Consider the following 25,250-nt stretch of genomic DNA (forward strand, 5'->3'; position numbering starts at 1 on the left):
CATGATTCAAATATAAAGGCTAGGTACTTATTTCTTCAATATAATTAGTCATATCAATTCTAACATGCAAAATGCAAAAAGTGTCACCACTTACCCCGCCTTCCCGGCAAGCCCTTTACAGCACATACGTATATTAAGGAATAAATTCCTGCCAGGTATCCATGATATATCCCACCTGAGTGAGTTTTGCACAATTTTCTCACTGGAAATTATGCAGTGGCTGCGATTCGAACCCACGACTCAAGGTTTGGAGACTAATCCAATGGGTCACAACGCTCCATGCTCATAATTACGTTCAAAAAATCGCTTGTACAAGACTTGTTTGCTTCATTTTATGCAGTTCCTCTTCTAATGTTCATCTTTTATTTCTAAACTCTTATAGTTTTGGATTAGGTACCGGTACTTTTTTAATCGAGAATGAAATAAATGCAGATTGGATTAAATTGCACTGAGTTACTCTTCCCTAATGCCACCAGAACAATATAGGTAATACGAAATATAACCTTTCACAATCCATTTAATAGGAAAGTTAGATATAAAAACATCAGTGATTTCATAATTTCTCAACACTCTTAAAAACGTTGGGCAACATACGGTCCACACAACAATTGGTTAAAACATTATCCAACTCTGGGTAGTTTTCAACCAATACTGTGTAGTTTTCACCAAAAGCACACATTATTGGTTTAAAGCTACTCAGAATTTGATAAAGTTTTAACCAATTGTTGTGTGGACCGTATGTTGCCCAACGTTTTTAAGAGTGAATGATTGTGTTAAAAAGTAAACAGTATGCATTCACAAAATTTGTTAATACTCTTTAATATATAGCATGTGATAATTCTATTCTGTTCCTGAGTACGTATAGATAGCGTTATGAATTAATCAAATAAATGATTTAAAACGTTGCATATATCATTCTCTTCTCTTTAATGATTCGGTTGTACTTTATGCGTTATATAAGAAAAATAGTTAAATATGTGTGAGGGAAGATTATCAAAGAATGTATTCCGTAATGGTGGTCATCTATTTCAATAACAACTAAAATCTGTTTCTTCATCCCCCCCCCTTCTACTTTTTAATCACCTTCATCATAGTTTTTCATTTTCATCATCTTTACTTTTATTTAACCTTCGTCTCTCTCTCTCTCTATCTAACTCTTCTTTTTCACTGATCAGTGTTATGATCAGTGGTAGAGTTACATGTGGCAAAAGAATGTGATATCAAGTGTGATATCAAGAATCAAGAAAGACGTAACCGTTGTGACCCCCCCCCCCCCTCACCGATGATGAAGGGAAAGCGGAAAGTTCGAAACATAATCTAAAGCGGTATTTTAGCCAAATGTTCAAATTGTAAGCGAAACAGTCAACTGGTGCACGCATCCTCACTAATTGACAATATTGATGTTTTAACGCCTATGAATTAATTAGGCTGAGCGAATAAAGAATTGTGAATGAAATGAGGAAATAAATTGAAAAGAGTAGAAGACCCATCGCGGCATGTTAATTAACATCAGGTGGTATACATTCAAAGTAATTTAAAGCTCGTGGACATTTTTTGACAAGTCTTAATTGCATTTATTCAACGTATTCAACTTCTTATTCTGGACAATATAATATATTGTCCAGACTAAAAAGGGATTCAATCAGAGAAACTGTGAGGATGGAGGTCCTTGTGTACTGAAGAGTGTGAGTATTTTATAAGATTGCAAATCGAAGCAAAATCAGAGGGTTCTATGACATTTTCTCCGGCGACAATTGCTCCGCTGTAAATTTCACACACTAATGGAATGACCAACTTCAAACCTGGATTTAACTTTATACCCTATCCTAATCCTAACCCTATATCTTAGACGAATTAAAGCCCGGAGCAAAAGTTGTTTCACCAAATTGGAGACCAAGGGGGGGGGGGGGCAGCACCAGGATACTTTGATAAAGGGAAATTTGACGTAATATCTCATCTCCATTGAATTGTAGGGGTATTGTAGAGTTGAAATATCCAGGGCTCCTTTTTTGCACTATTCTTTTTTTGTGTGGTTTCTTTCCTTTTATTCATCTATTTTCTCTTTTATCTTCTTACATTGTAAATAACAGATTGTCTTCGAAAGCTTGAAGTAAAAGTGCGGTAAGTATTCCAAAGATTATGTTTTTCCCCTGTGTTAGCACATTGAATAACATGATCAATGCAACAATTGATAATTTATTAAAGTACATTCTAGTGAGATGAATTCGCGATCAACATGATTGTTATTCTGTATTTTCTGCAAAGAGCACATTCATTAATTTATCTAAATTATTAATAATGATGAATACGTACCATGTTTTCCAATATGCAAGATGTTTATTTTGGTGTGTCTCATGGCAGTTTGCTTGGCACCAGTTTGTTCATCAAAAACATTTTCTCACGTTATATGGCACATTAATTCATTTGGGTTGAATTATCTTGTATGGTATCTAATGAATGATAGTAGTCTTAAACGTTAAAAAGGCCTAGGGGATTGACTTATAAGATATCTTATACATCATATTTAAATACATTACTTTTACCTCAACATGCTCAACGTCGTTACTTCAGGTGAATTTACAGGTACGGAAGTTAAATATAAAAAAATACAAAGAATATTCATAATACATTTTTTTTAATACTATATATATGATTAAAGAATGAAACCTGTATTTTATCTAAGCCTCTCCCTGATGCCTCTACACACCAATATTGTAAGTTTCGTTTGGACACATAACTGATTTCCCACTAGTTTAGTGTTCGAACACTCGATTAATTCCTTCCTACCGCTACCGGATGGAGAATGGCAAATATATATAAACGCCTTGCCACATGAGGTGAGTACTGCGGCGGGATGTACTTTGGTTTGGTATTATTCACGATTAAAAATACGTAAATATAAACAAAATATAGATTTAATGATCAAACGATTACAACATAACAACTAATGTAATACAAAATATATAACATATATTGTAGGGATAACCCGTTTCACATATGCTATGAATGGCCAAACTGTACCTTCATATCTTCATATACGATAATTGGAACCCCAGACGCGATTTTCTTTTTTTAATTCGTCCGTATTTGCATACCCGACGCGAGAGAGCACTAAGAATGACAGGTAAGACTACTTCTCATGAATATTTATGGAACACGAAACGGTAGGATATATTGTAATTTTCGACCCATAGATCAGCTCGATTAGCATGATTAGTGTGGCTCAATCAGTAACCAATCTTTGGAGATTTGGTGGAGATTTTTTTACCTGATGCTAGGAAAGCATGAATGCTTGTAAGCAAGCAACCAACCAAAGGACCGACGGCTTAAGGTCCTCTCCGAGAGACCTGGAGTCGAGGGATCTTGCAGTCGAGTTCACGGGCGCAGGATCTAGTCTCGCCTAGAACGATGTTTCAGAGGTTATTTTAATTAAAAATTGAGACAAGACTCTGACAAAAATACAAGTCCAAGAGTTTTTGAGATAAAAAATCGCACCTGGTACTTGAATTCGAAGTCCGCAGACCAACCCATTGGTTTATTAAACCTCAATGCGATATGCAACTAAATTTCAAGTTATTTTAGCTCGTCTCGAAACGTTTTCGATACTGCCGAAGTTTCTCCATTAGCTCCTCGTCGTCTTCCGGTCGTCGACCGAGCTCGTATGCCCTCGCCATCGCCTTCACTATTTCTTTTTTGGTCTCGACTTTGATTTCTTCTTCCGTTTTCTCCTCCTCCTCCTCCTCCTCCACCTCCACCTCCACCTCCACAGGACTTTCCTTGACTGGCTTCAGTAGCTCTTTGGCTGGGAGAGTGCGCAAGGATTCCATCAGGTTTTCGACTTGTTTGAGTGAGTTTTCGATCACCGGGAAGGAATCGTAAATGCCGTCGATGTCGAACGAGCTGGAAACATGTCTCCTTTCGACGTGGGTGATGAGTTCGATTTTCTCCTTTAATGCTGCTATCAATTGCGTTGACTGTTGTAGCATAGTTTGGAGATCGCGTTCCGCTACAGATACCTGTTGCCTACAGAAATGATCAAAATAATGATCCTTATTGAAAATACAGAGTTATGGTTATTCTTTGGGAATATAAAATTCGTTATATTCTGGTGAATATTCCATTAAGTCAAGAAAGTTGACATATACTGATGACATAGGAAAATGCGAAATATCATTGACATTTATTACTGGGGAAAAGGGCTTGAAAATCCTGACGTGAATCATAAAAATATATGTAACATGGCACAAGTCAATAAAAGATCACGTATTCAGAGATTGAAAATCATTGAGACATTTCAAGTTCTTTCAGCGGTATTCTGATCGTCTGTTGAGCATCAGTGCAAGGCATTGGCGTACCTAGGATTTTCCTCAGGGGGGGGGGGCAAATTCGTCCGCCAAAAAAATTGACAAGAAAAAAAAAGGTCTTCAACCACAAATAAAGGATCTCGTCCGCCAAAAAATTTGACAAGCAAAAAAAAAAAAAAAGGTCTTCAAGACTCGTCAGGGGGGCAGGGATATGTCCCTTGCATTGGTTGTGACTCGTCAGGGGGGCAGTCTGTCCCCTCTCCCCCCCCCCCTCCCGTAGGTACGCTAGTGGTGCAAGGTAGTTACCACCGGATGGCAGAATAATAAGGGTGAGTTTCAATCTCGGGCCACTTACCTCAGGTCAGCCCACTCGTTCCGGAAGGCTAGAAGATCGGTTCGTCCAAGACCAAGAAGGGGTCGTTTTCCTCCGACTTCCGACTTCTGCTGGAGACTATTCTCCCGACTCTTCACAAAACGATCTCTCAGTGCTCTCATCATTTTCTGAAGAAAAAAAATTATCATAGGCTATGCTAGAGTCACATTAGCGAAACCGACTGCAAACCAACTGATGATATGCAATCGGTAATAAAGTAATAGCTTCTCGGACTGCATGGAGTTGATTTTGCCGATGTACTATGACTTAAACATAGCAATATCAGTGTTAGGAGCTAGTGAAAAGGTTGACAACATCATAACAATGAAGATGTGATGAATGGTATTACCGTCAAATAAAAAAACAACACTAACAACAAAGATAAAGAAAAGAGTCATTATAGACATGATAGTAATACAAATTATAATAATAATAATGATGATGGTGATGACAATCATAATAATCTAATAATGATGATAACGACGAATAAACAGTAAAAACGCTGTTTAAGATTATACACAACGCTGTTTACTATATGAACCTTACAGTATTTGCTTAACCGTTTAAACAATCATGTTTAATTTATTGAAGATTAGATATTGAAAATTAAACTTTGTTGCTTAAGATTTAAACACTTGTTTAAACTGTTTAAACAATTACTGTAAGGTTCATATAGTAAACAGCGTTGTATAATTTTTTTTTACTGTGTACAATATTCCTAGAAAAATTGTTAAATAAAAGCAACAAATGGCAACAATGAGGAGAAAAACCTAGTATCAGGGTATGGTCTGTCGAATTTCAACTAGCATTAAAACAAGTCATACTTTTAAATACTGTGTATAGTCTTTTTAGGAAAAACCTTGAAATTCAATATTTAAATTGATTTTTCTCACTACAAAATTGATTAAATTCTCAGTGTTTTAATTATTCAATTATTTTATTTGCACTATTAACATTATCTTTAATCTGGAGTAACCCTTTCACATGATATTCTATCCTCCGTGATGTTCTCAATAAAGATATGAGTTGATATAATAATAGGTGAAGACTCTCTTTTGCGCTTTAAAAATATCAATCACTCTTATTCTCAGCATACATCAGACATATTTCCTACAAATTAGACTAAATTGCACCAACACATAAAATTACAAAGATAATGAAAACGGATTATATTTGACTGCTCCATAACTTATTCATGAAATATCTAAACATTATTTAGAAAATACAAGGGTCTACAGAAGAATACAAGGGTCTAAAGAAGGTATTTAAATGTGGAAAATGACGGTATGATATGAGTTCCCATTCCCATGATATACATGAAATTCGTAGATTTATTTTTGTGTTATCATTATTGAAAATGGGCTGAATAAACAATGTTCAAAGTGCACGTGTGTTTTAACAAAATAACATCGAATATTGAGTTTTATTCCGTAACAAATGTAATATACAGGTCAAATCGTATTGCTCTCTCTATCGTAAGACAAACATCTTTGAGCATACCTGAGAATAGATATACTCCTGCACAGCTGACTTTAAGGCCTGGAAAATGTAAAAATAAACATAAAAATACAAAAATACGAGTTCATTGACTGCTTGGTTTTCGTATCTGTAAGGAGTTTGGATCGAAGCACATCAATCAAGTTGTCTGCAAACATTAGCAAAAATATATAGATTCACTGGTTGAAAGCTTTTCCTTACTAATGGATGTTTGCTATTAATCATAACCTAGACCATAGAGAGATGGATTGAAATACGTCAGTGAGGTCACTTGATAGTCCATAGGTCAGAAAAACGTCATTTAGATGGATGTAGTATACCATTTATAGAAATGAATTAATAACAAAATAATTGAGACAAGGGAAATTGACGAATTAAATCTCTATCTTTAAGTTAGTTTCAGATCCTGCCGATGAGGTGAGATGTGGTCTTTGATAATAAGGCTTATCCGGACATTATTTTTGTTGTGCCAGGGAATAAGTAAGCTGTTTTACCAGGTTCCACGGAGAGGACCATAAGCCTTCGGTCCTGTTGTTGCTTGATTACAAGTACTCATGTTCTAAGCAATCAGGTTAAAAATCGCCACCATCCATCCAAAATGTTCAAAGTAACATTTCAAGCGACAGACCTTGCTCATAAAAGCAATTGAGTAGGTCCCTATTCCAGAAGTGGATTATAGTATAATGTTATTTCTTATCATTATGATTTGCTCTATACAAAACCACGCCTCTATAATTATCTACCGATTAGAAGAAAACAAAATACACACACACCCCCCCCCCTATTAAAACAAATCACGTATGTGTTTTAAAAACTTATGCACATACCTGTTTCTTGTGAGACTTCGTCTTTTCTTTAATTTTTTTACCGCGAGCTGGACAGCAACAGGCTTGTATTGTTCTCCAGACTTTGTCGACAGAGGGCAGTATGTTAAATGGAGGTGGCAACGTGATATCATCGGAGATAAAACTCATCCAAAGTTGAGTACGAAAGAACAACCACTCACGATCAGCATTTTGCTAAGAAATATAATATTTAAAAAGAAAAAAATGTTGTTTTCTAGAAGTAATGATCAAATAATATATATGATTACTTTTGGAAATAAGCTTGGGAAGGAAAAGAATTACACATACCATCATTGAATGTAATAAAATGACATGAAATCGAAATATTTCAATCATTTAACACTATGGTAGATGCTCAATATTATATTGCTCAAATAAATTTCATTTTAGTGCATGATATAGACCAATTATCTACAACGCGTTGCCCAATTATTGCAGATTTATCGAAATAATTGATCTTCATTGCGACAGAAGGTATTAAAAAAATATAGAAATATCAAAATTCCTAAGAAAAAAGCGTGTGAATGTTACTAATTAAGTTTGGCTCTCTTTAATAGAAATTAGAAGGTCACTGGCGTACAGAGGGGGGGGGGGGGGGGGACCATGCCCAGCCCCAAAAAAATATCAAGGAATAAAGGAGAAATAGAAATTATATCATTTTTTCTGAATATTACTTAAAAATATGTCTAAAAATTATATTCTTGCATTAATAATGTCAAGATTTTTGCTCGCTCGATCTTTGTAGAACTTTTACTCCATCCGCCATATCTGGCTTCTTCAAATTTGTAGCTCAATTCGCCACTGTATAAGATCGACTAGGATTCTTTTTTATAGTGATGCAGCATGCTTGAATATTGTTCATCAGTGCATTGATTTCATGGTGAGTTACGGGGCGAGAGTCTGGAGTCCTTTAATCTCTTCTTCTCTCTCTCGTTCATTTTTTACACTATCAATTTAACTGGTACTGTGCTCTAGTCAGGGGCCTGGGAACGATTTCTAAAGACATGAAAGAGGAGGAGCTGGTTTGTCTAAAAAAATGAATAAATTAATAAATAAATAAATGAATGAATAGATCACTCCCACAAGAAGATAACTTTCTCCAACACAAATTTGACAAGCAAGGGGGAAAAAGGCTTTCGCCCCCAAATGAAGGGGATTTGGGTCACCCAAGATCCCAGAACCATGGCTGCAGTTGTCATTTTTTTGTACTTAAGTTGCTATTAATTGATCAGTACTGTTTATAAGAACGTCTATAGAGGGCTGCATTTTATACAAGCTTGGCTTTTAGCAGCATCATTCATTGCAAACCTGTTACCTAGATATCTTGTCTACGTTAGGCAACCTTCACAAGAAGTACGACACAAACCGCCTTAATGGAAATATACGAAATTAAAATAACTATTTGGGGGATTAATCTGTCTTGCGCTATTGACAAATACGGACAGCACGGTTTACTGGCATGACGTACACATACCTCCACTTTGGAATATCGTGACGTCATTACTGCGATGAGGAGATTGAGGAGGACAATGACCGCGATGAAGGTGTACGCCATCAGAATGAAGGCGGGAAGGAAGAGGGTGTAGGAATCGCCAGGTCGCAAGCTGGTGCCCGCATCAGGATTCTTGAATATGTTGTAGAGAACCCAGTAGAGGTTCAATAAGGACTGTGGAATACTGTTAACAATGTAGTAAATTTAGTTATAACCAGACAAACAGAATAGTATAGAGGTGTTTAATGTGTATAGTGCTTATCGCTTAGGTTGTGTGCACCTGTGAAAGAGGATTTGATCAATTTTAGTCGCTGCCTGGTATGGGAAATCCAACGTTGCGTACCTCTGGAAAATAATAATCTTTGTACGGTAGCAAACCGTCATGGAGACTGAACTATTCGTGCGTTGACCCGTAAATTTTGACATTCATTATCAATTCAATTCAATTTATTTATTCAGCCATCCAAAGTAATAACAAAACCAGATAAAGGATTCACAAAGTAGCAATAGAAAATACAAAGCAAATACAAAGTACATAGTTGATAAGTTTCAACTTACTCAATTTTTGGCATTGCATTAATAAACCAAAACAAAATAATCTGCGATAAACTTCCATTTGAAGAGCCAAAGCAATTGTAAATTAAAACGAGCACATTCTTGTTTAATGTAATGATGGCGTGTTTCAGTGATGTGGACAATATATAAAAACAAACTGTCAAACCAGTGCCCTGTCTTACAAAGCGTTGCGATTGATCTGATCAATCACAACTATGGAAAGCAAGCAATGTCAACATCTAAACTGCATGTTTGTTTAAAATATTTTATAGATATGATTTATATTCATACATTCATCGTTTTCTTGAAAATTCAATGTGTTTCTGTTTACATAGGATGATATGCAAATTTCCTGTAGAATTTTTTTTTACAAAGATGGATTTCCATTTGGATTGATTGGATTAATCGCAACTCTTTGTAAGAGTACCTGGAAGGTATTTCAGACAGTTGTACGACTTTACCAGGCGACTGGAACATGCCACTTATTAATATATAGGTAGGTCCACGAAGTCCGCTGCATAGGGATATATATTTTGGCTAAGAAAGGGTTACAAGTCGTGCATAAAGCCATTCATAACTTACAAACAGCTTTATGAAACACCCACTTGTTTTAAACATGTCCAACATGGAAGGGTTCGAACCTATTACACTTACCTATGAAATGGTGTTTTGGGGCAATCGCTCGGCAGGCTTCCTTCTACGGCGCATTCAGCGCGTGCAGTATGCAGACGATACCTGGAAGCCTGTGTCATTCCAACTCCAAAGGCTACATTGACACAGACGAAGAATACTCCGACGCGCAGGACATCGGCGCCCATGCCGATCACCGACTTGGCGACGACGAAGATACCGACATGGTTGACGCTGAGAACGTAAAATGTTCGCACCACGCAGACGAGCGCGACGACGCTGTAGAGAGTATGCGAAACTACTCGCGGTTCGTTCCACGATGCAAAGAGCCAAGTAGGTGTGACGTCACTTAAAGCGATGTTGGACTCTGCGTCGAAGTTTCTCATGTTCGAATTGTTCACTGTTGATGGTGCCATGACGGGTTGAGCCTCTTGGAATGGGTTCACGTACCTTTGCATAATTCGCTGGTCATACATGTCCTGGCGGAAGATAACCGATAAGCAAAAATATAATAAATGTATCAATAGTGTCAATGGCACCATTTTGCTTGCCAGAGTCTTTATTAAATTTGCCAGAGTATTTTATGGCAAAAGTTTTATCCAACTGGCCCGGACAACAGGCCCCTGGTGATGGCTTTGATATCTGTGGAGTTAGATTCGTTGGTGTGGCTGTGGAATTTATAATTTAGAGCATATACAGTATTTCCCAGAGAGGTACGAGCGAAGGGCACGTATCCCACCAGGCATCTTGCACACATAAACTCCCTCAAACCCATCTGACCAATCACCAAGCTTGGAATTATCCCTGTGATTGATTCTTTATCTGTTAATACTAATAATGATAATACATATGATTTATATAGCGTCTTTTCCATTTTGATTAAATGCTCAAGGCGCTTAGAAGAGAGCAAAACATAAAAGTAAGGAAAACTAAGAGAAGTACAGGAAAGGGTAATTTACAAATGAGGAAAAATGTCTTCAAACCTAGTACCTGCTGGTGAACAAATGCAATTTTAGGTTTTATATCATACGTTGTGATAGAAAATAGTATGTGTTATTTTGCTCCCAGAAAGCAGTTGGAATTCAAGACGGCCAAGTAGAGTGTCCCAGCAACCGAGGAGTTAAAAAAGCCCTGTAGGTAGTAAGTATACAATCCTGGAACTATCGTCCTGAGAGAGATCCGTCAATATACCAGAAGATCGCCGAGCTCCTGATCCGAGGCTCCTGAATTAGAACATTTCGTTTAGGGGTACATATCTATTTGATACAGATCTGATAATGTAATATTTATTTTTCTCTTTCAAATTACTTACGATGAGTCTCCCAATCCAGGCCACATAGAGTGTTGTGTAGCAGATCTTCACCATTAAACTGTCCAGAATTGAGAGAGGGTAGGAGCAGAATTTTTCCAGACCTTGTTTATAGATGAATTTCGCGTGTTTGCCAGATATTCCTGAATATGAATAAAAAGAAAGCGATGCAAGTATATAGTCCAGCATCATCCTTGAATGTGTTGAATGAAAAGGTTTGGAGAACAGGCAACAATCACTGGCCCACAGATATGGGGTCGGGATGGACCCCCAAAATTAACAGCGAAGATTAAAAGGAGAAAAGGAAAAGAATGTTGGTGAACTATGATATTATTTGCTGAATATTATGTCAAAATCTATCACGAAATTCTACTTTGTTTATTTAAAAGGCCAAAGCTGACTTGCAGTTTTTTAAGAAAAAATTTCTCCATCCACCACTTCTGGCACACTCAAAGTTTGTCGCCCATCACTATTCTGGCAACAAGTCTTTAAGACACCAAAAGAAAATCCCTAGTCGCGTCTTCCAGTAAGAGGAAACCTGCTCAGCGTGTTTTCATCGCATTAAAAACACAAAGAAGGCGGAATGCATTATTGTTCACACATGCGCAGAATATTCGATTTGATTTGCATTGTTCTCCGAGCTACCGTCTCTTAAGGTACCATGGTAAATCGTAAGCTCTCAATTATTCGAGATGTACAAACCTATACAGAAGATGAAGATCGTGATCTCGAGAAACAATGTTATGATGGGATGTGTTGAATAGTCACACAGCACCAGCGCTATCACACATGACATCAGTGTTAAATCCGAGCCCATGTTCATGTAGAGCTTGATATTCCTAGTGGTTGGTAAAGAAACAGAAGAACCCTGCTGAACATGATTGGAAAACGGGACACTGGAATATAACATTTATTATTAGATGAAATATGTTCTGGAAAACAGAGGACTTAGAGAATACACTCGTTGAGGTTGCGAGGTCAATTTGGCAAACATGTTTTTTTTCTGCATTTCCGCATACATTTTCTGTTGATAAAAACTCGCCAATGATCCGCATTGGAAAAACAAACTGGTTCAGAGTTGTAAACAACTAAAAACTACATAATTCATAAAAAATATAAATAATTATTGCTCCGAAGAACCCCAAGACATAAAGAATAAAGACATAACATAAACTCAGGGCATAACTGCTAACTTTATCAGAAGAATTCTCATTATTTAACCAAACTCTGACTCACGGTATTTTCAAAAATCTTTGTAGAATTTCAGTAGGGTAAAGTAAAAAGGCGAAAGATAGAAATGGATAGCAGACGATCGCGAGTAAAGCGATGATGAAAGAAAAGGTGGCGCTCTTTCCCTTCATTTCGTCGTAGTAGCTGTCGCTAAGGACGCTCTGCGTGAAAGGGTGTATGACGAACTGCGAAATAAAGAAGAGTTAAAAAAACATGTTATTATTACTTTTTTTTCGAGTAACCTAGAGATGACTTTTACGCATTGGCAGATTCAGGGGGCACATTCGACCCGTGCCACCCCCCCCCCCCTTGAGAGCCATATTGTATTTGTAGTGGAAAATGTCGGATAAACACAAGTGAAGACTTTTGTAGCCACCAGATTTTTATGCACCTCTTTGGAAAATCCTGGATCCGCCCCTTCTTCTGGATGATACTAACCCTATCTTGATAGTACTCCAAAAGCCCAAATAATAAATAATCTTTATATCATCGTTTGTCAAAACTCACAGCAACTAATACCGAGTGATATTCAAAATGAATAGAGGAGAATGCACACGGACAACTCTTTTAATTTGAATACAGTATAATTTATGCAACTTAGATCATGAATGTCACAGATTTAATTAACATTTGGAGTCTTTGACAGTCTTTGATATAACTCACCGGTTTCTGGTAGGCCTTCATGGCTGCTCTGACCTTAGCAACGGGATGCTTGCTCTCACTTCGTGTAAACTTCAAGATAGATCTTACCTGAAAAAAAATTAATATTTTTTGTGTCAATACATTTTCTATCTATCTATCTATCTATCTATCTATCTATCTATCTATCTATCTATCTATCTATCTATCTATCTATCTATCTATCTATCTATCTATCTATCTATCTATCTATCTATCTATCTATCTATCTATCTATCTATCTAGCTAGCTAGCTAGCTAGCTAGCTATCTATCTATCTATCTATCTATCTATCTATCTATCTATCTATCTATCTATCTATCTATCTATCTATCTATCTATCTATCTATCTATCTATCTATCTATCTATCTATCTATATATCCATCCATCCATCCATCCATCCATCCATCCATCCATCCATCCATCCATCCATCCATCCATCCATCCATCCATCCATCCATCCATCCATCCATCCATCCATCCATCCATCCATCCATCCATCTATCTATCTATCTATCTATCTTAATGATAGCATGAGTAAGTGGTTGATATTTTCCTACTGTTTGTTTTAGTGGGATATTTGTGCTGATTTCGTTATAAGGAGTAAGTGGATAAACACTTGTACACCTTAGAATAAAAAAAATAATGAAAGCCCTGTTATGAACACATAACTATCATCATGATCATAGACCGCGAAACGAGTTTGGAAGTCGGAGATGAGCATGCATTAAATTTAATAACAATTTGATGGTAATTTTTTTTTCTTATGTTTTTAATCATTCATTATAATAATAACTAGCATCTTCTTCAACGTCGTCATCATATTATCATCGCCATCATCATTTTTATCACCTCGATTATCATCTATAATTTTATAATCATTAATAACATCTTCATCCACCTATACCTCGCTCGAATAATTCGCCTGGCCCACAAAATCAGCAGCGAATTGCTCCACGCGGTCCACTATTTTCAGCACTTGCTCGCTCGCATCCTCCCATCGACCGGCGAGCTCGCGTAGTCGTCGACCTAGCCCGAAGGCGACATCGAGTGGGTCGCTGAACGCCTGCACCAGGTAAGCTTCAGTTGCTATAGCTCGGTAGGTCATGAGAACAATGGCGGTACCTGTGAGGTCTGGTTGTATATGCTTTATCCTAGGCTCCTTTAAAACAGCCCCAGCGTCGAGTAAAATCTAATTGAAATTCAAAACAATATATATATGACTTTACTTTAAGAAATTCCTAATGTAGGTTTAGTTTTGTTTGATTTTAATATTGCATTAATCCTTGTCGTAAAATTCATCAAGTATCATGAGTGTCCAGAACCTATCTATTTACGGTTTTCTTTTGAATAATAATGATAATATGATAATAATAATAATAATAATAACAATAATAATAATGATCATGATAATAATACCAATGATAATAATAATAGTAAAAGTAATAATAATAAAGATGATAATAATGATGATGAAAATGATAATATTAATAAGTATAGTTATAATAACAATATTAATAAATAATAACGTACAAATAAATATAAATAAAGTTAGAAGCAGATGAAGAGTTAGGCACTGAGTTCATTATATGTAAAACAAATACTTGTTTAGAGAAAGGTCCAACTCGGTATCGTTATTAATGTCATCGACATGGGATGTATCCAGGTGCAACTTTTCACTTTTTGGTTTTAAAGTTGCACATATAAACATTATGTGCTCCTCTGTCATAAAGGTGCAAACTGTGCCCGGTGTGGCATTGATTTGCACCTTCAAAAAGTTCAGAGTTAAACCTAATTTCCTTAAAACATGTCAAATGCAGTAATTATTAAAAGGTTTTTTTTTGGGGGGGGTGGTAACTTTCTTAAAAATGAAATTGAACTAAGTAAAAACGAAATTTCCCCTATAATGATTTTATATGACTAAGTTCCGAAATGACTGAAAATCTATCATTTTGCACTATGGGAATTCTCTGGAGTCCCATTTATATATGATATAATTTTCCTTATGACTATTCCCACCTTTACAACTGAGAAGTTATTCTTGTGTGCTGCAGCCATAAGAGGGGTGGTAAACTTGTGGTAATCATCATTTTCACAATGACAATCGATGATGGCATTCCGCTGGTTCTAGAGAATGGTTAAAACAACGGAAGGGGTGATTTATTTCTTAACGTGCTGTTTGACAAAATTACTTCTTCTTCTTTTTCTTCTTCATCTTCTTCTTATTATTCTTCTTCTTCTTCTTCTTCCTCTCCTTCTTCTTCTTCTTCTTCTCCTTCTTCTTCTTCTTCTTCTTTCTTCTTTTTTTCTTCTTCTTCTTCTTATCCCTCTTCTTCTTCTTCTCCTTCTCCTTCTTCTTCTTCTTCTTTATACATACACATAGAGATAATTACAAGAGTGAAATTGGTGAAAGCTTGAACCTGGCACGATGATGATACTTACCTTGCCCAACGTTTCAGCATATGCACAGATGTAACATACTATGTCAACCATACAGAAATCAGCTGCCCTTAGTAAAGCATCGCCAAGCGGGATTTCATGGTTGATAAACGTCGCTACCATTTCTTGATTGGATTAAAGAAATAAAACAAAATATTTCTTGATTTAGTGTTGTGAAACAATATATCACGTTTAAAGTGTGACATGCGCATGGAACAGGGGCTATTGCTATATCATGTTTAAGAGCTAAAGCTTCGCCTTTATTGAAAGCTAATATTTTATAAGACCACTCAGTACTCAGAAAAACAATGTGGAACCCCACCCCCCTCCCCCCAATCAGTGTACCCAGCGCCAGTACCTTATTTTAATGCATTTTAAAAATGTGTTTTTTAATACTCCATCTCTCCATGAGGCAGTGGCGTACCGTGGGTCACCTGATGACGGGTGGGGGGGGGGGCGGGGGCACTAGCAAACATTTTCAGTCACTTAGTGGGCGTGCGAAGCGCGCTCAATTGCCAGGTATACTGACCTAATAACTGTGCCAACTGCCAATAAACGGATATGTATCTCAATGATCAAGTAATGCGAGCGCGAAGTGCTAGGTGAAATTTTTGATATTCAGACCTAAAAAGGGACATTATAAGCAAAGTTTTGTAATCATGATACGTACCTGTTTCGCTAAACAAACAATGCGAGCACAAAGCGCGAGTTGAAATTTTGGTATATCTGTATATATTGACCCCAAACAAGGTAATTTTAAGGACTTTTTTAAAGGAATCCATTAAGGGTATATATATCACCATAGTAATCTAATGCGAGTGCCAAGCGCTTGCTAATTTTATTATAATTACATTTAAACGCATGAAACACTTTCTGTGGTCATTGTAATCATGATAGACATACGCATCTTACTAATCAAATATTGCGAGCGCGAGCTGAATATTTAGGAAATTCAGACCTGAAGAGGGGCATTTTAAGGCTTGGTTGTGGGAATTCACGAAAATCATACGTATTTTACTAACCAATGATGCGAGCGTGAAGCGCGAGTTGAATTTTTTTGTTTTAAGGACTATTTTTAGGAATCCATTAAGAGTATACATATCTCACCAGTCCATAGCGTGAAGCGCGAGTTGATTTTTTTTGTTTTAAGGACTATTTCTAGGAATCCATTAAGAGTATACATATCTCACCAGTCCATAGTCATCTAATGCGAGTGCCAAACGCTTGCTGATTTTGTTAGAATTACATCTAAACACATGAAACACTTTTGTAGTCATTGTTGCGAGCGCAAAGCGAGCTGAAGAAATTCCCAATGAAGTGAGGCATTCTAAGGCTTGTTTGTTGGAATTTACTAAGACCATACGCATTTCACTAACCAAATGATGCGAGCGCGAAGCGCGAGCTGAAATTTGTTATATTCAGATCAGAAAAGGGACATTTTAAGGACTGATTTTAGGAATTCATGAAGAGGAGACAAATCTCACCAATTCACTAATGCAAACGTAAGCATGGACTGGAAATGTTTTATATTCAGACATAAAAAGGGGGCAATCACTTCAAGTAGCCATGGAAAAGAAGCATATGTCACTACATATAACAATGATAACTCGAAGTGCGAGGAAATATATTTGGTGTATATTGACTTGAAAACGGGATGTTTTATTACAACATGATTATATATCTCGTTAAACATACATTGCGAGCACCAGATACGACGAACACATAGGCCCTGAGCAAATTACGTTTCATAAAGTTATGGAAAAAAATTCTTATGTAATATAAGATTATATATGTAACATAATTTAACATATAATGCATAGGCGGATCCAGGGGGGCCCGAGGGCCCCCCCCCCCCCCCTATTGGCGGAGCAAAAAAAAAGAAAAAGGGAGGGAAAAGAGAGGAGAAAAAGAAGAGGAGGAAGACGAGTGAATAAAATAAGATGAGGGGAAGACCTGGGAAATATAAGGAATCTTTCATGTCACTACATACAATTTTCGCTCGCGCTTCGCGCTCGTATTTTCCCGTTAGGTGATTTCATATCTTGTTCAATATGGAGTTTAAATATCAAGTTTGGAAGTCAATATACAAAACATATTTCATCTCGGAAATCGAACTTTCATTATTTTGTGTGATTTACAAGTTGATTTTTTAAAATTGTTCTGTAAAAATGTCAGTTTTATGATCTGAATATTAACATTTTCTGCTCGCGCTGCGCGCTCGCAAATTTTGATTTATCATGTACCTATCATTTTCGTGTATTCCATAAAGTTTTAAAAATATCCCCTCTCAGGTCTGATTGTCAAAACGTATCAGCTAGCGCTGCACGCTCGCATTTTGATTGGCGAGTTATGTATGTCTCAATATTGATTATACAACAAACTACTTAAAATCCCCTTTTCACGACAGTGTATAAAAAATTTAGGCTCGCAATTTGCGCTCGCATTAATGGTTAAAAATACATTAACTGATGCATCCTATTTATAATTACAAAAGTGCTTGAAAAGTCCAGTTTTCATGCCATAATGTGATTAGATTTCGCGCCCTCATTGGGCATTAATGAACAAGATATTAATTTAATGATTGAATTGTGTCCCTTTTATTTCATCTCGCGCTTAGCAAGAGGAATAAGAAGACAGTCATCATTTTCATATGATGGCATGTCCTAAGGATGTCCCGGTCCTATGTCAAAACTCAAAGTAATTATAATGAAAAATATTAGCTCTTTATTAAATGGATGGTCCGGGCTAAAATTATTCATAGTATAATAAATAGAGTAGAATTCTCTGAGCAAAATGCCGAAAAATTTATCAAAATCGGATAACAAATAACAAAGTTATTGAATTTTAAAGTTTAGCAATATTTTGTGAAAACAGTCGTCATGAATATTCATTAGGTGGGCTGATGATGTCACATCTCCACTTGTTCTTTTGTATTTTATTATATGAAATTAGGTTTATTCAATTTTTTCCTCCAAGAACTAGAAAAATTGGATTGACAACTGATTTAGTGCATTAGATATTTATTGCTGCAACTTATTTCATTATAAGGGAGACATATTATTCACACAAGTATGAAATAATGAAAAAATTATGATTTTATGTAATAACATAAGAAAACGGAAAGTGGGGATGTGACATCATCAGTCCATCTAATGAATATTCATGACGACTGTTTTCACAAAATATTGCTAAACTTTAAACTTCAATAACATTATTATTTGTTATCCGATTTTGATGAAATTTTCAGCATTTTGCTCAGTGAATTCTACTCTATGTATTGAGATATAAATATTTTCTGCCCGGACCATCCCTTTAAGTGCGATCCATATCCACCTCACAATTTTCCTACAAAGTGCTTGAAATATAGAGCTGAAATTGAATCTTTTCACTGGCAGATTGGAATATCAAATAGTTTAAGCTAGCGCTTCGCGCTCGCTTTGATTTTCATGCCAAAAGATGTATTTAGAATGCCTAGATTCTAGGTCTAAGTATGAATTCAGATACTCGACTTGTTCTCTACTTAAATCATTATCCAGTTTCAGATCACAATATCCAAAATTTTCTGCTCGCGCTTTGTGGTCGCATTATTAATGTAGGAAGATCCCATATTACTCATTCTTTTCATGATTTACAAAAAACATGAATAGAGTGTCCCGTTTTTAGGTCCAAATCTCGATTTTTTCCGCTCGCGCTACGCACTCGCATTAATTATTTAGTTATATAGCTTGTTCACGATTACAAAAATTGATTGAAATTTTTCCATTCTTTATGTAGAAATGTAAAAAAAATTCAGCTCGCGCTTTGCGCTCGCATTATTTGATTATTGAAATATGTAACGTCTTCATGGCTAAGGGCAAGCAGTCCTTTTCGATCAGTTCAAAACGTATATTAAAAAATTTCTGCTTGCGCTTTGCGCTCGCATTATCAATGTAATGACTTACATATCATGAATAGTGTCTCGTTCAGTAGGTCTAAATCTCGAAATTTTCCGCTCGCGCTTCGCGCTCGCATCAATTGTTTAGTTATATACCTATTCTGTTTAAGTTACAAAAAGTGCTTAGAATTTCCATCTTTTAGGTTAAAATGTCCAAAAGTTTCAGCTCGCGCTTCGCGCTCGCATAATATTATTTTAAAATTATGTAACGTTTCATGACTTACTGCATGCAGTCTTTAACAGGTACCTTTTCATCAGTTCATTTCTGCTCGCGCTTTGCGTTCGTAGTAATTATTTATATGCATACACATCTTTTTCAGGATAACAAACATTGCTCAGAATGTTCGAATTTTAGGAAAAAATAAGATTTCCACAAAAAAAATTAGCTCGCGCTCGCATTATATTAATAAGAATAAAGCACAGAAGTGACTATTAGGACTTCCCAAAAATCATCTTCGTGCGGCCGATCGGGGAAAATATGGCTTTAAAAAAATTCCGGGCCCTCCTATTGGCGAAGGCCGGATCCGCCCCTGTAATGTACAATAATTTCTTCTTTCCCACTACCTTCCTCCATCTTTTTTCTAATTTTCCCCCGTTTTTTTTTTGGGGGGGGGGGTGGGGCACGTGCCCCCCCCCCCCCCCGTAGTTACACCACTGCTATGAGGGGAATTGCATGAACATGTGGCTACTTTTGCAGGCAAAGTCTTTTCTTTGTCATCATGATAATTTGTGCTCATGAATTATGATATTTTCTTATTTTTTTATTCAAATTAGACGATAAGATATAATAATATTATCTTAGAGTGTGCGTGCATTGTGGCTTACAGTATCCTAAATTTGAAGAGAACCACTTAATGTACCTTATTGCACTAAGGACTATTTATCTCCATTGGCACAATTTTTAAACTTTAAATTTCAAAATTATGGGTTACTTCAAGCGAATTTTCTTGTCCAAGTAAGAAACCATATCATAACTGACAATACCTATAATATCACGTACACCACTTATATTTCGATTTCTATACAAATACACCCTCGCCTTTAGACCTAATGACCCAAAGGTGACGGAATAATAATTGCAGTACGAACAAAAAAAGGAATTCTTTGCAAATATTCAAGGGTGCATTGAAAAAGCCATATTCATGTCGGAAATTTTCTTGGGGAAAACGACCGTTATGAATAGATCTTCACAATAGCGGATTATTGAATCACTAGATACACAAAAGTTCCTTTCAAAATTAGAGAAGGAATTGGCATTACGGAAATATTTCAAAGTTCCATGCCTTCATACAAAAGTCAAAATATGGTGTTTGGTGTGTAAAATTCGATAAATATCAAAACTTATTCAAATTGATCCTATGACCAAAAATACACTTGCTCAATTGCTTTGGTCACACCGGCGAAATCTACTACTCCAGGGAGGGATGGGGGCAGTGGCGTAACTACGGGGGGGGGGCATGGGGGGCACGTGCCCCCCCCCCCCCCCCCAATCGGCTGGCCCCCCAAAAAAACGAGGAAAAGGAGAAAAGGAGGGAGAAAGGAAGAGAAACGTAGTGGGGAAAAAATAAATTATTGTTCATTATATTGTTTTATTATATTATATTATGTTATATTACATAAGAAGCAGTTTTTCATCACTTTATGAAACATTATTTGCTCAGGGCCTATGTCTTCATTGTTCCTTGTGCTCGCATAGACTGTTTAACGAGATATATAATCCTGTTGTACTAAAACCTCCCGTTTTCAAATCAATATACTGTACACCAAATATATTTCCTCGCAATTCGAGTTATTATTGTTTAATGTAGTGACATTTGCTTCTTTTTCATGAATACTTAAAGCGATTGCCCTATTTTAAGGTATTAATATAAAACATTTCCTGTCCGTGCTAATGTTCGCATTAGTTGATTGGTGAGACGTCTGCTCTTCATGAATTCCTAAAATCAGTCCTTAAAATGTCAATTTTTCTGATCTCAATATCAAAAATTTTCAGCTCGCGCTTCGCGCTCGCATCATTTGGTTAGTGAAATACGTACGGTCTTAGTGAATTCCTGCAAACAAGCCGTAGAATGCCCCTTTTTCAGGTCTGAATTTCCTAAATTTTCAGCTTCGCGCTCGCAGTATTTGATTAGTGAGATACGTATGACTATGACAACAAAAAGTGCTTCATGTGTTTAGATGTAATTCTAACAAAATCAGCAAAGGATGGCACTAGTACTAGATGACTATGCTGAGATATGTATGCACTTAATGGATTCCTAAAATATCCTAAGATATTTTTGCTGGTGCCCCCCCCCCCCCCCCAATGCCGTGACCCACGGTACGCCACTGGATGGGGGTGTCAAGAATGACATGAAGATTGTGAGTAAAATCAAGCTGGATCAAGGAGAGAAACAGACCTTCTTACAGACGATGTAAAAGGGGGCATAAACTTCCGAAAGTATATACAAATGCATAACTTGTAATTTTCCAACTTTCAATCGGTCTAGATAACATGCGAAATGGATTTTCTGTGTTCGGGGGATGGAATGTCACAAACGAATATAGTAATATGCGTCTAAAACTATATACATCTAGTGATCAGAACCCTTTAACATTTTATTGCAAGAATCGATTCCATTTGATTTCTGTATTTAGCATGCCCCCCCCCCCCCATTACTGGTAAACACTCATGGCATTCTTGATTTATTTTGGCTCATGAGTGCTGTTAAATCATCGATAACAAGACAACAATATGCCTTCTTTTTCAACCCCTTGATCTTTCAAGGCAAACAATCTTCGTATGGATTAGAGTTCCAATCTCCTTCATTTCTTTTTATTTTTGCTTGTCAGGTTATTTTATTTCAAATATTGCTCTTTTCAGAAGTGATATATTTTATTCATTCATTCAGTCCTTCCTTCATTTATTTATGATATTTTTATCATTATATATATATATATATATATATTGATTTATTTTATTTCCATTTTTCGGATCTTTATTTACATATATATAATTTTTAGTTTTTATCATTTTGTGAAGGTATGAATTTATTGTCATTGAGTCATTGAAAAACTGCCAAACAAATTGGAGCGTTTCTTTGCCTTACTCCCCCCCCCCCACCCCATGTCCTCATCACGTTTACTTTAGCACAAGCTCGTTTCAGATACAATATCTTTAATATGGGACTATAATAGGCGTTTTCGGATTTCAAATATTCTCTATTTTACCTTCACCAATTTCCTCCAAAAATTCACCAAAATGATTCCAAAACTTTTCGGTTGCTGATAAAGCATATTTCATATTGTGTAATGAATTCTATTTTAAAAGAAGTGTGCACTTACGAGTTATACCAATCTTGATGGCGTGTGCATAGACGGACCGACCGTTCTTGTCTCTGTAGTTCCAGTCCAATCCCAAATCATCTGGTCTAGAGAGGAACGTCTTTACGAGCAAGAGATCCATCGACTCGACGGCCTCAAATAGCTTCTGCCGATAAAATTTCTTGAATGTCATATTTGCCAGTTGTCTGCTTTTCCCTGCTTTATACTGCTTTTTACTCCAAAGACTTATTTAGAGGCCTCTTCCTCAGGAAAAATGAAGAAATATGACAGCCCTCTACAAATCAATTGATGATCAAGTTCATAATTGTTTCCAGTTCTTTTAATAATGTGTATTAAACTCCCTTTGAGGTCTATTCATTCACTTGACAAATTGAGGCGGCGTAAAACAGTGCAATATTTTCTGTTGTTTACATTCCATGATTAAACCCCTTCACGAGCGAAGAATGGCACATATAACTGGAACTGATAGACATTGCATTATCATCGATGTAGATTTGCACTTGTCTCCAGTGAACAACAACATATCTCAGTCGATCAAAGATTTAAGAGGGTTCCTTTAATCCAATCATGGACCCATGATCCAACGTCGAATTGATCTCTACCTCGGAGAAAACGTTTCGCCAACATTAATATTGCAGGTATCCATTATAGTCGTACACATCTAAACACGTCAGCCGCACAAACCACATTGTAGTCATGTCATTTCTCAGTATACTAGTATCCATAACAAGAATTATCTCTTTATATCATCCACGAATCTGACAAAATTCTGTGAAGCTTTTCACACGAAGCTTTATACAACTGATCGTTATATTAAATGGGTCTGATACAAAGGTATAAACCGAGCTCCGCCTAATAATCATAATCGAGCAATGTTTATCAATCATGCCGCTGGAAGTACCAGCAGCCGGCACAAAGCGAGAAAAGAGTTCAACAAAAATCATTTGAAATGGGGAAATGGAAGCAGAAAATGCAATTATTTGTTCTTCATTGCATGGCTGGATCTGAAAAGCTTCGGGCCTTGGCTATTCAATATTGTATTAGTCATGATTGTGTGCTGATATTAATAATTATCGTATATATTGCCTAAGTATTATATTCTGTATGCGGTGAATAATTAATTATCGTATGTTCACTGCCTACTATGGGAAGATTCTCAAGAATAAATCTTAATAGAAATGGGGAAAATCATTGTGAATCAATAGGATTTTCTCATGTACCTGATATCCTTCTGTCATCCAAAATTATGCAAACAAAAGTGCACAATTAGGGAAACTCTAAATTAATCTACTCAAATTTTAATGAAATAGGTATAGGCCTATAATGCCAGGGCGGCACCCGATCGAATTTATGTATTCTGTGTTCTTGAATATTGACGAACTGAATAGATTCTATGTATTATCAATTTTGTTTAATTTTGACAATAATTCATTTACTGTGTTTATAATATATTTTAATTGTCCCTCCCATACTTATGGCTGGGTAATTTTGTCTCTGATGTTCACACATATAGTTAACCTTATTTATTAAAATATAAACACCTTTGTGTCATTATCATTCTCACGTACCAAGTGGTATAATGTTTACTAAAGATTAAAAACATAACATAATAATGGCTTAATGTTAGAATATCTATTAAAAAGCCTCTTGTCACAAATTGTTATTCGAACGAATAGAATCCATTTATTTATTCATATTGAGAAAGAATCGTCTGATCTTGTTAATATAAATTCTCTAAATGTATCTTTATTACAAATTGGAATAGATTGTTTGGAGTGAACATGAAACAAAAATGAGTTAAAATGACGAATGCATTGGATCAGGGGGCAACGTTCCTTATTGTCTAATCTGTACAAATCAGGCTGAAAAGATTTTCATCCACAGTTTCCCCGATCGGCCTGTAAAGATTGTTGGTTTTTAAGGGGGGGAGGTAACATTAACTATTAAAGGGACCAAAGACTGATCGATGTTTTAAGTACATCTTAACTTAATTCTTACAAGCAAGAGAGAGTATATCTAATAAAACCTAAATAAAAAAAATGCAAGAGCAAAGTGCGAGCTCAAAATGTTGGATATTCCATGTATTCAGACCTGAAAGTTTAATTTTTTTTTATAATGATGCGAGCGTGAAGCGCGAGCTGATTTTTTTTTTTTTTTTTTTTTTTTTTTTTTGGGGGGGGGGTATACAGGCCTACTTAAATTGGGCATTCTGATGATCTTTTTGTAGTCATGAACAGGATGCGTGTCTTGCTAAACAATTAATGGAATGCAAATAAAGGAGGAAAATAGTTAAAATACAAGGTCTGCTTACCGGAAAAGGGGACGATCAATATTGTTCTTGGAATTGATAAAGATTATACATTTAGCCAGTCAATCAAATAATAAGAGTGCGAAGCAAGCACGAACTGGAAATTTGTGATATTGTTCAGCACTCATTTTCTTAACATGATGCGTGTCGATCTCGCTGAAAAAATAATAATGGAAACTTGAAAACGAAAATTTTCAAGCCCCATGCATGTTATCGTCTTGAGCAAAGTATATTGACCTGAAACTTTATTTTTACAATCCCTGTTTTATTCAACTTTTCTCATCCTCTTATCTTTTTCATTAAATGAGGAAAGGAAAGAAAGAAGAAAGCA

The 25,250-nt window shown here is 36.2% G+C and overlaps 2 protein-coding genes across 2 annotated transcripts in view; one reads left to right on the forward strand and one right to left on the reverse strand.

The window, feature by feature from the left end:
- Positions 1–4,453, forward strand: part of LOC129261688 (serine/threonine-protein kinase ULK3-like) — a 184,014-nt gene extending 179,561 nt beyond the window's left edge. Inside the window, exons 14-15 of the mRNA XM_064099958.1 lie at positions 2,091–2,121; positions 3,770–4,453. Coding sequence (XP_063956028.1) covers positions 2,091–2,121; positions 3,770–3,794 — 56 coding nt within the window. The 3' untranslated portion in view covers positions 3,795–4,453. The remainder of the gene's footprint in view (positions 1–2,090; positions 2,122–3,769) is intronic.
- Positions 810–23,553, reverse strand: LOC129260420 (short transient receptor potential channel 5-like). The gene is made up of 14 exons (XM_064099956.1): positions 22,612–23,553; positions 15,357–15,478; positions 14,934–15,041; positions 13,822–14,106; positions 12,899–12,985; positions 12,242–12,420; positions 11,708–11,844; positions 11,009–11,148; positions 9,721–10,175; positions 8,494–8,695; positions 7,002–7,193; positions 6,178–6,216; positions 4,660–4,805; positions 810–4,023 (listed from the first exon to the last, which is right to left on the reverse strand). Exons 1-14 carry the CDS (start codon positions 22,781–22,783, stop codon positions 3,579–3,581), a joined length of 2,709 nt encoding a protein of 902 aa, XP_063956026.1. The 5' UTR covers positions 22,784–23,553; the 3' UTR covers positions 810–3,578.
- Between the last annotated feature and the right edge of the window lie 1,697 nt (positions 23,554–25,250).

The sequence above is a fragment of the Lytechinus pictus genome, chromosome 5 (assembly GCF_037042905.1).
Source record: "Lytechinus pictus isolate F3 Inbred chromosome 5, Lp3.0, whole genome shotgun sequence".
Classification (NCBI taxonomy): domain Eukaryota; kingdom Metazoa; phylum Echinodermata; class Echinoidea; order Temnopleuroida; family Toxopneustidae; genus Lytechinus; species Lytechinus pictus.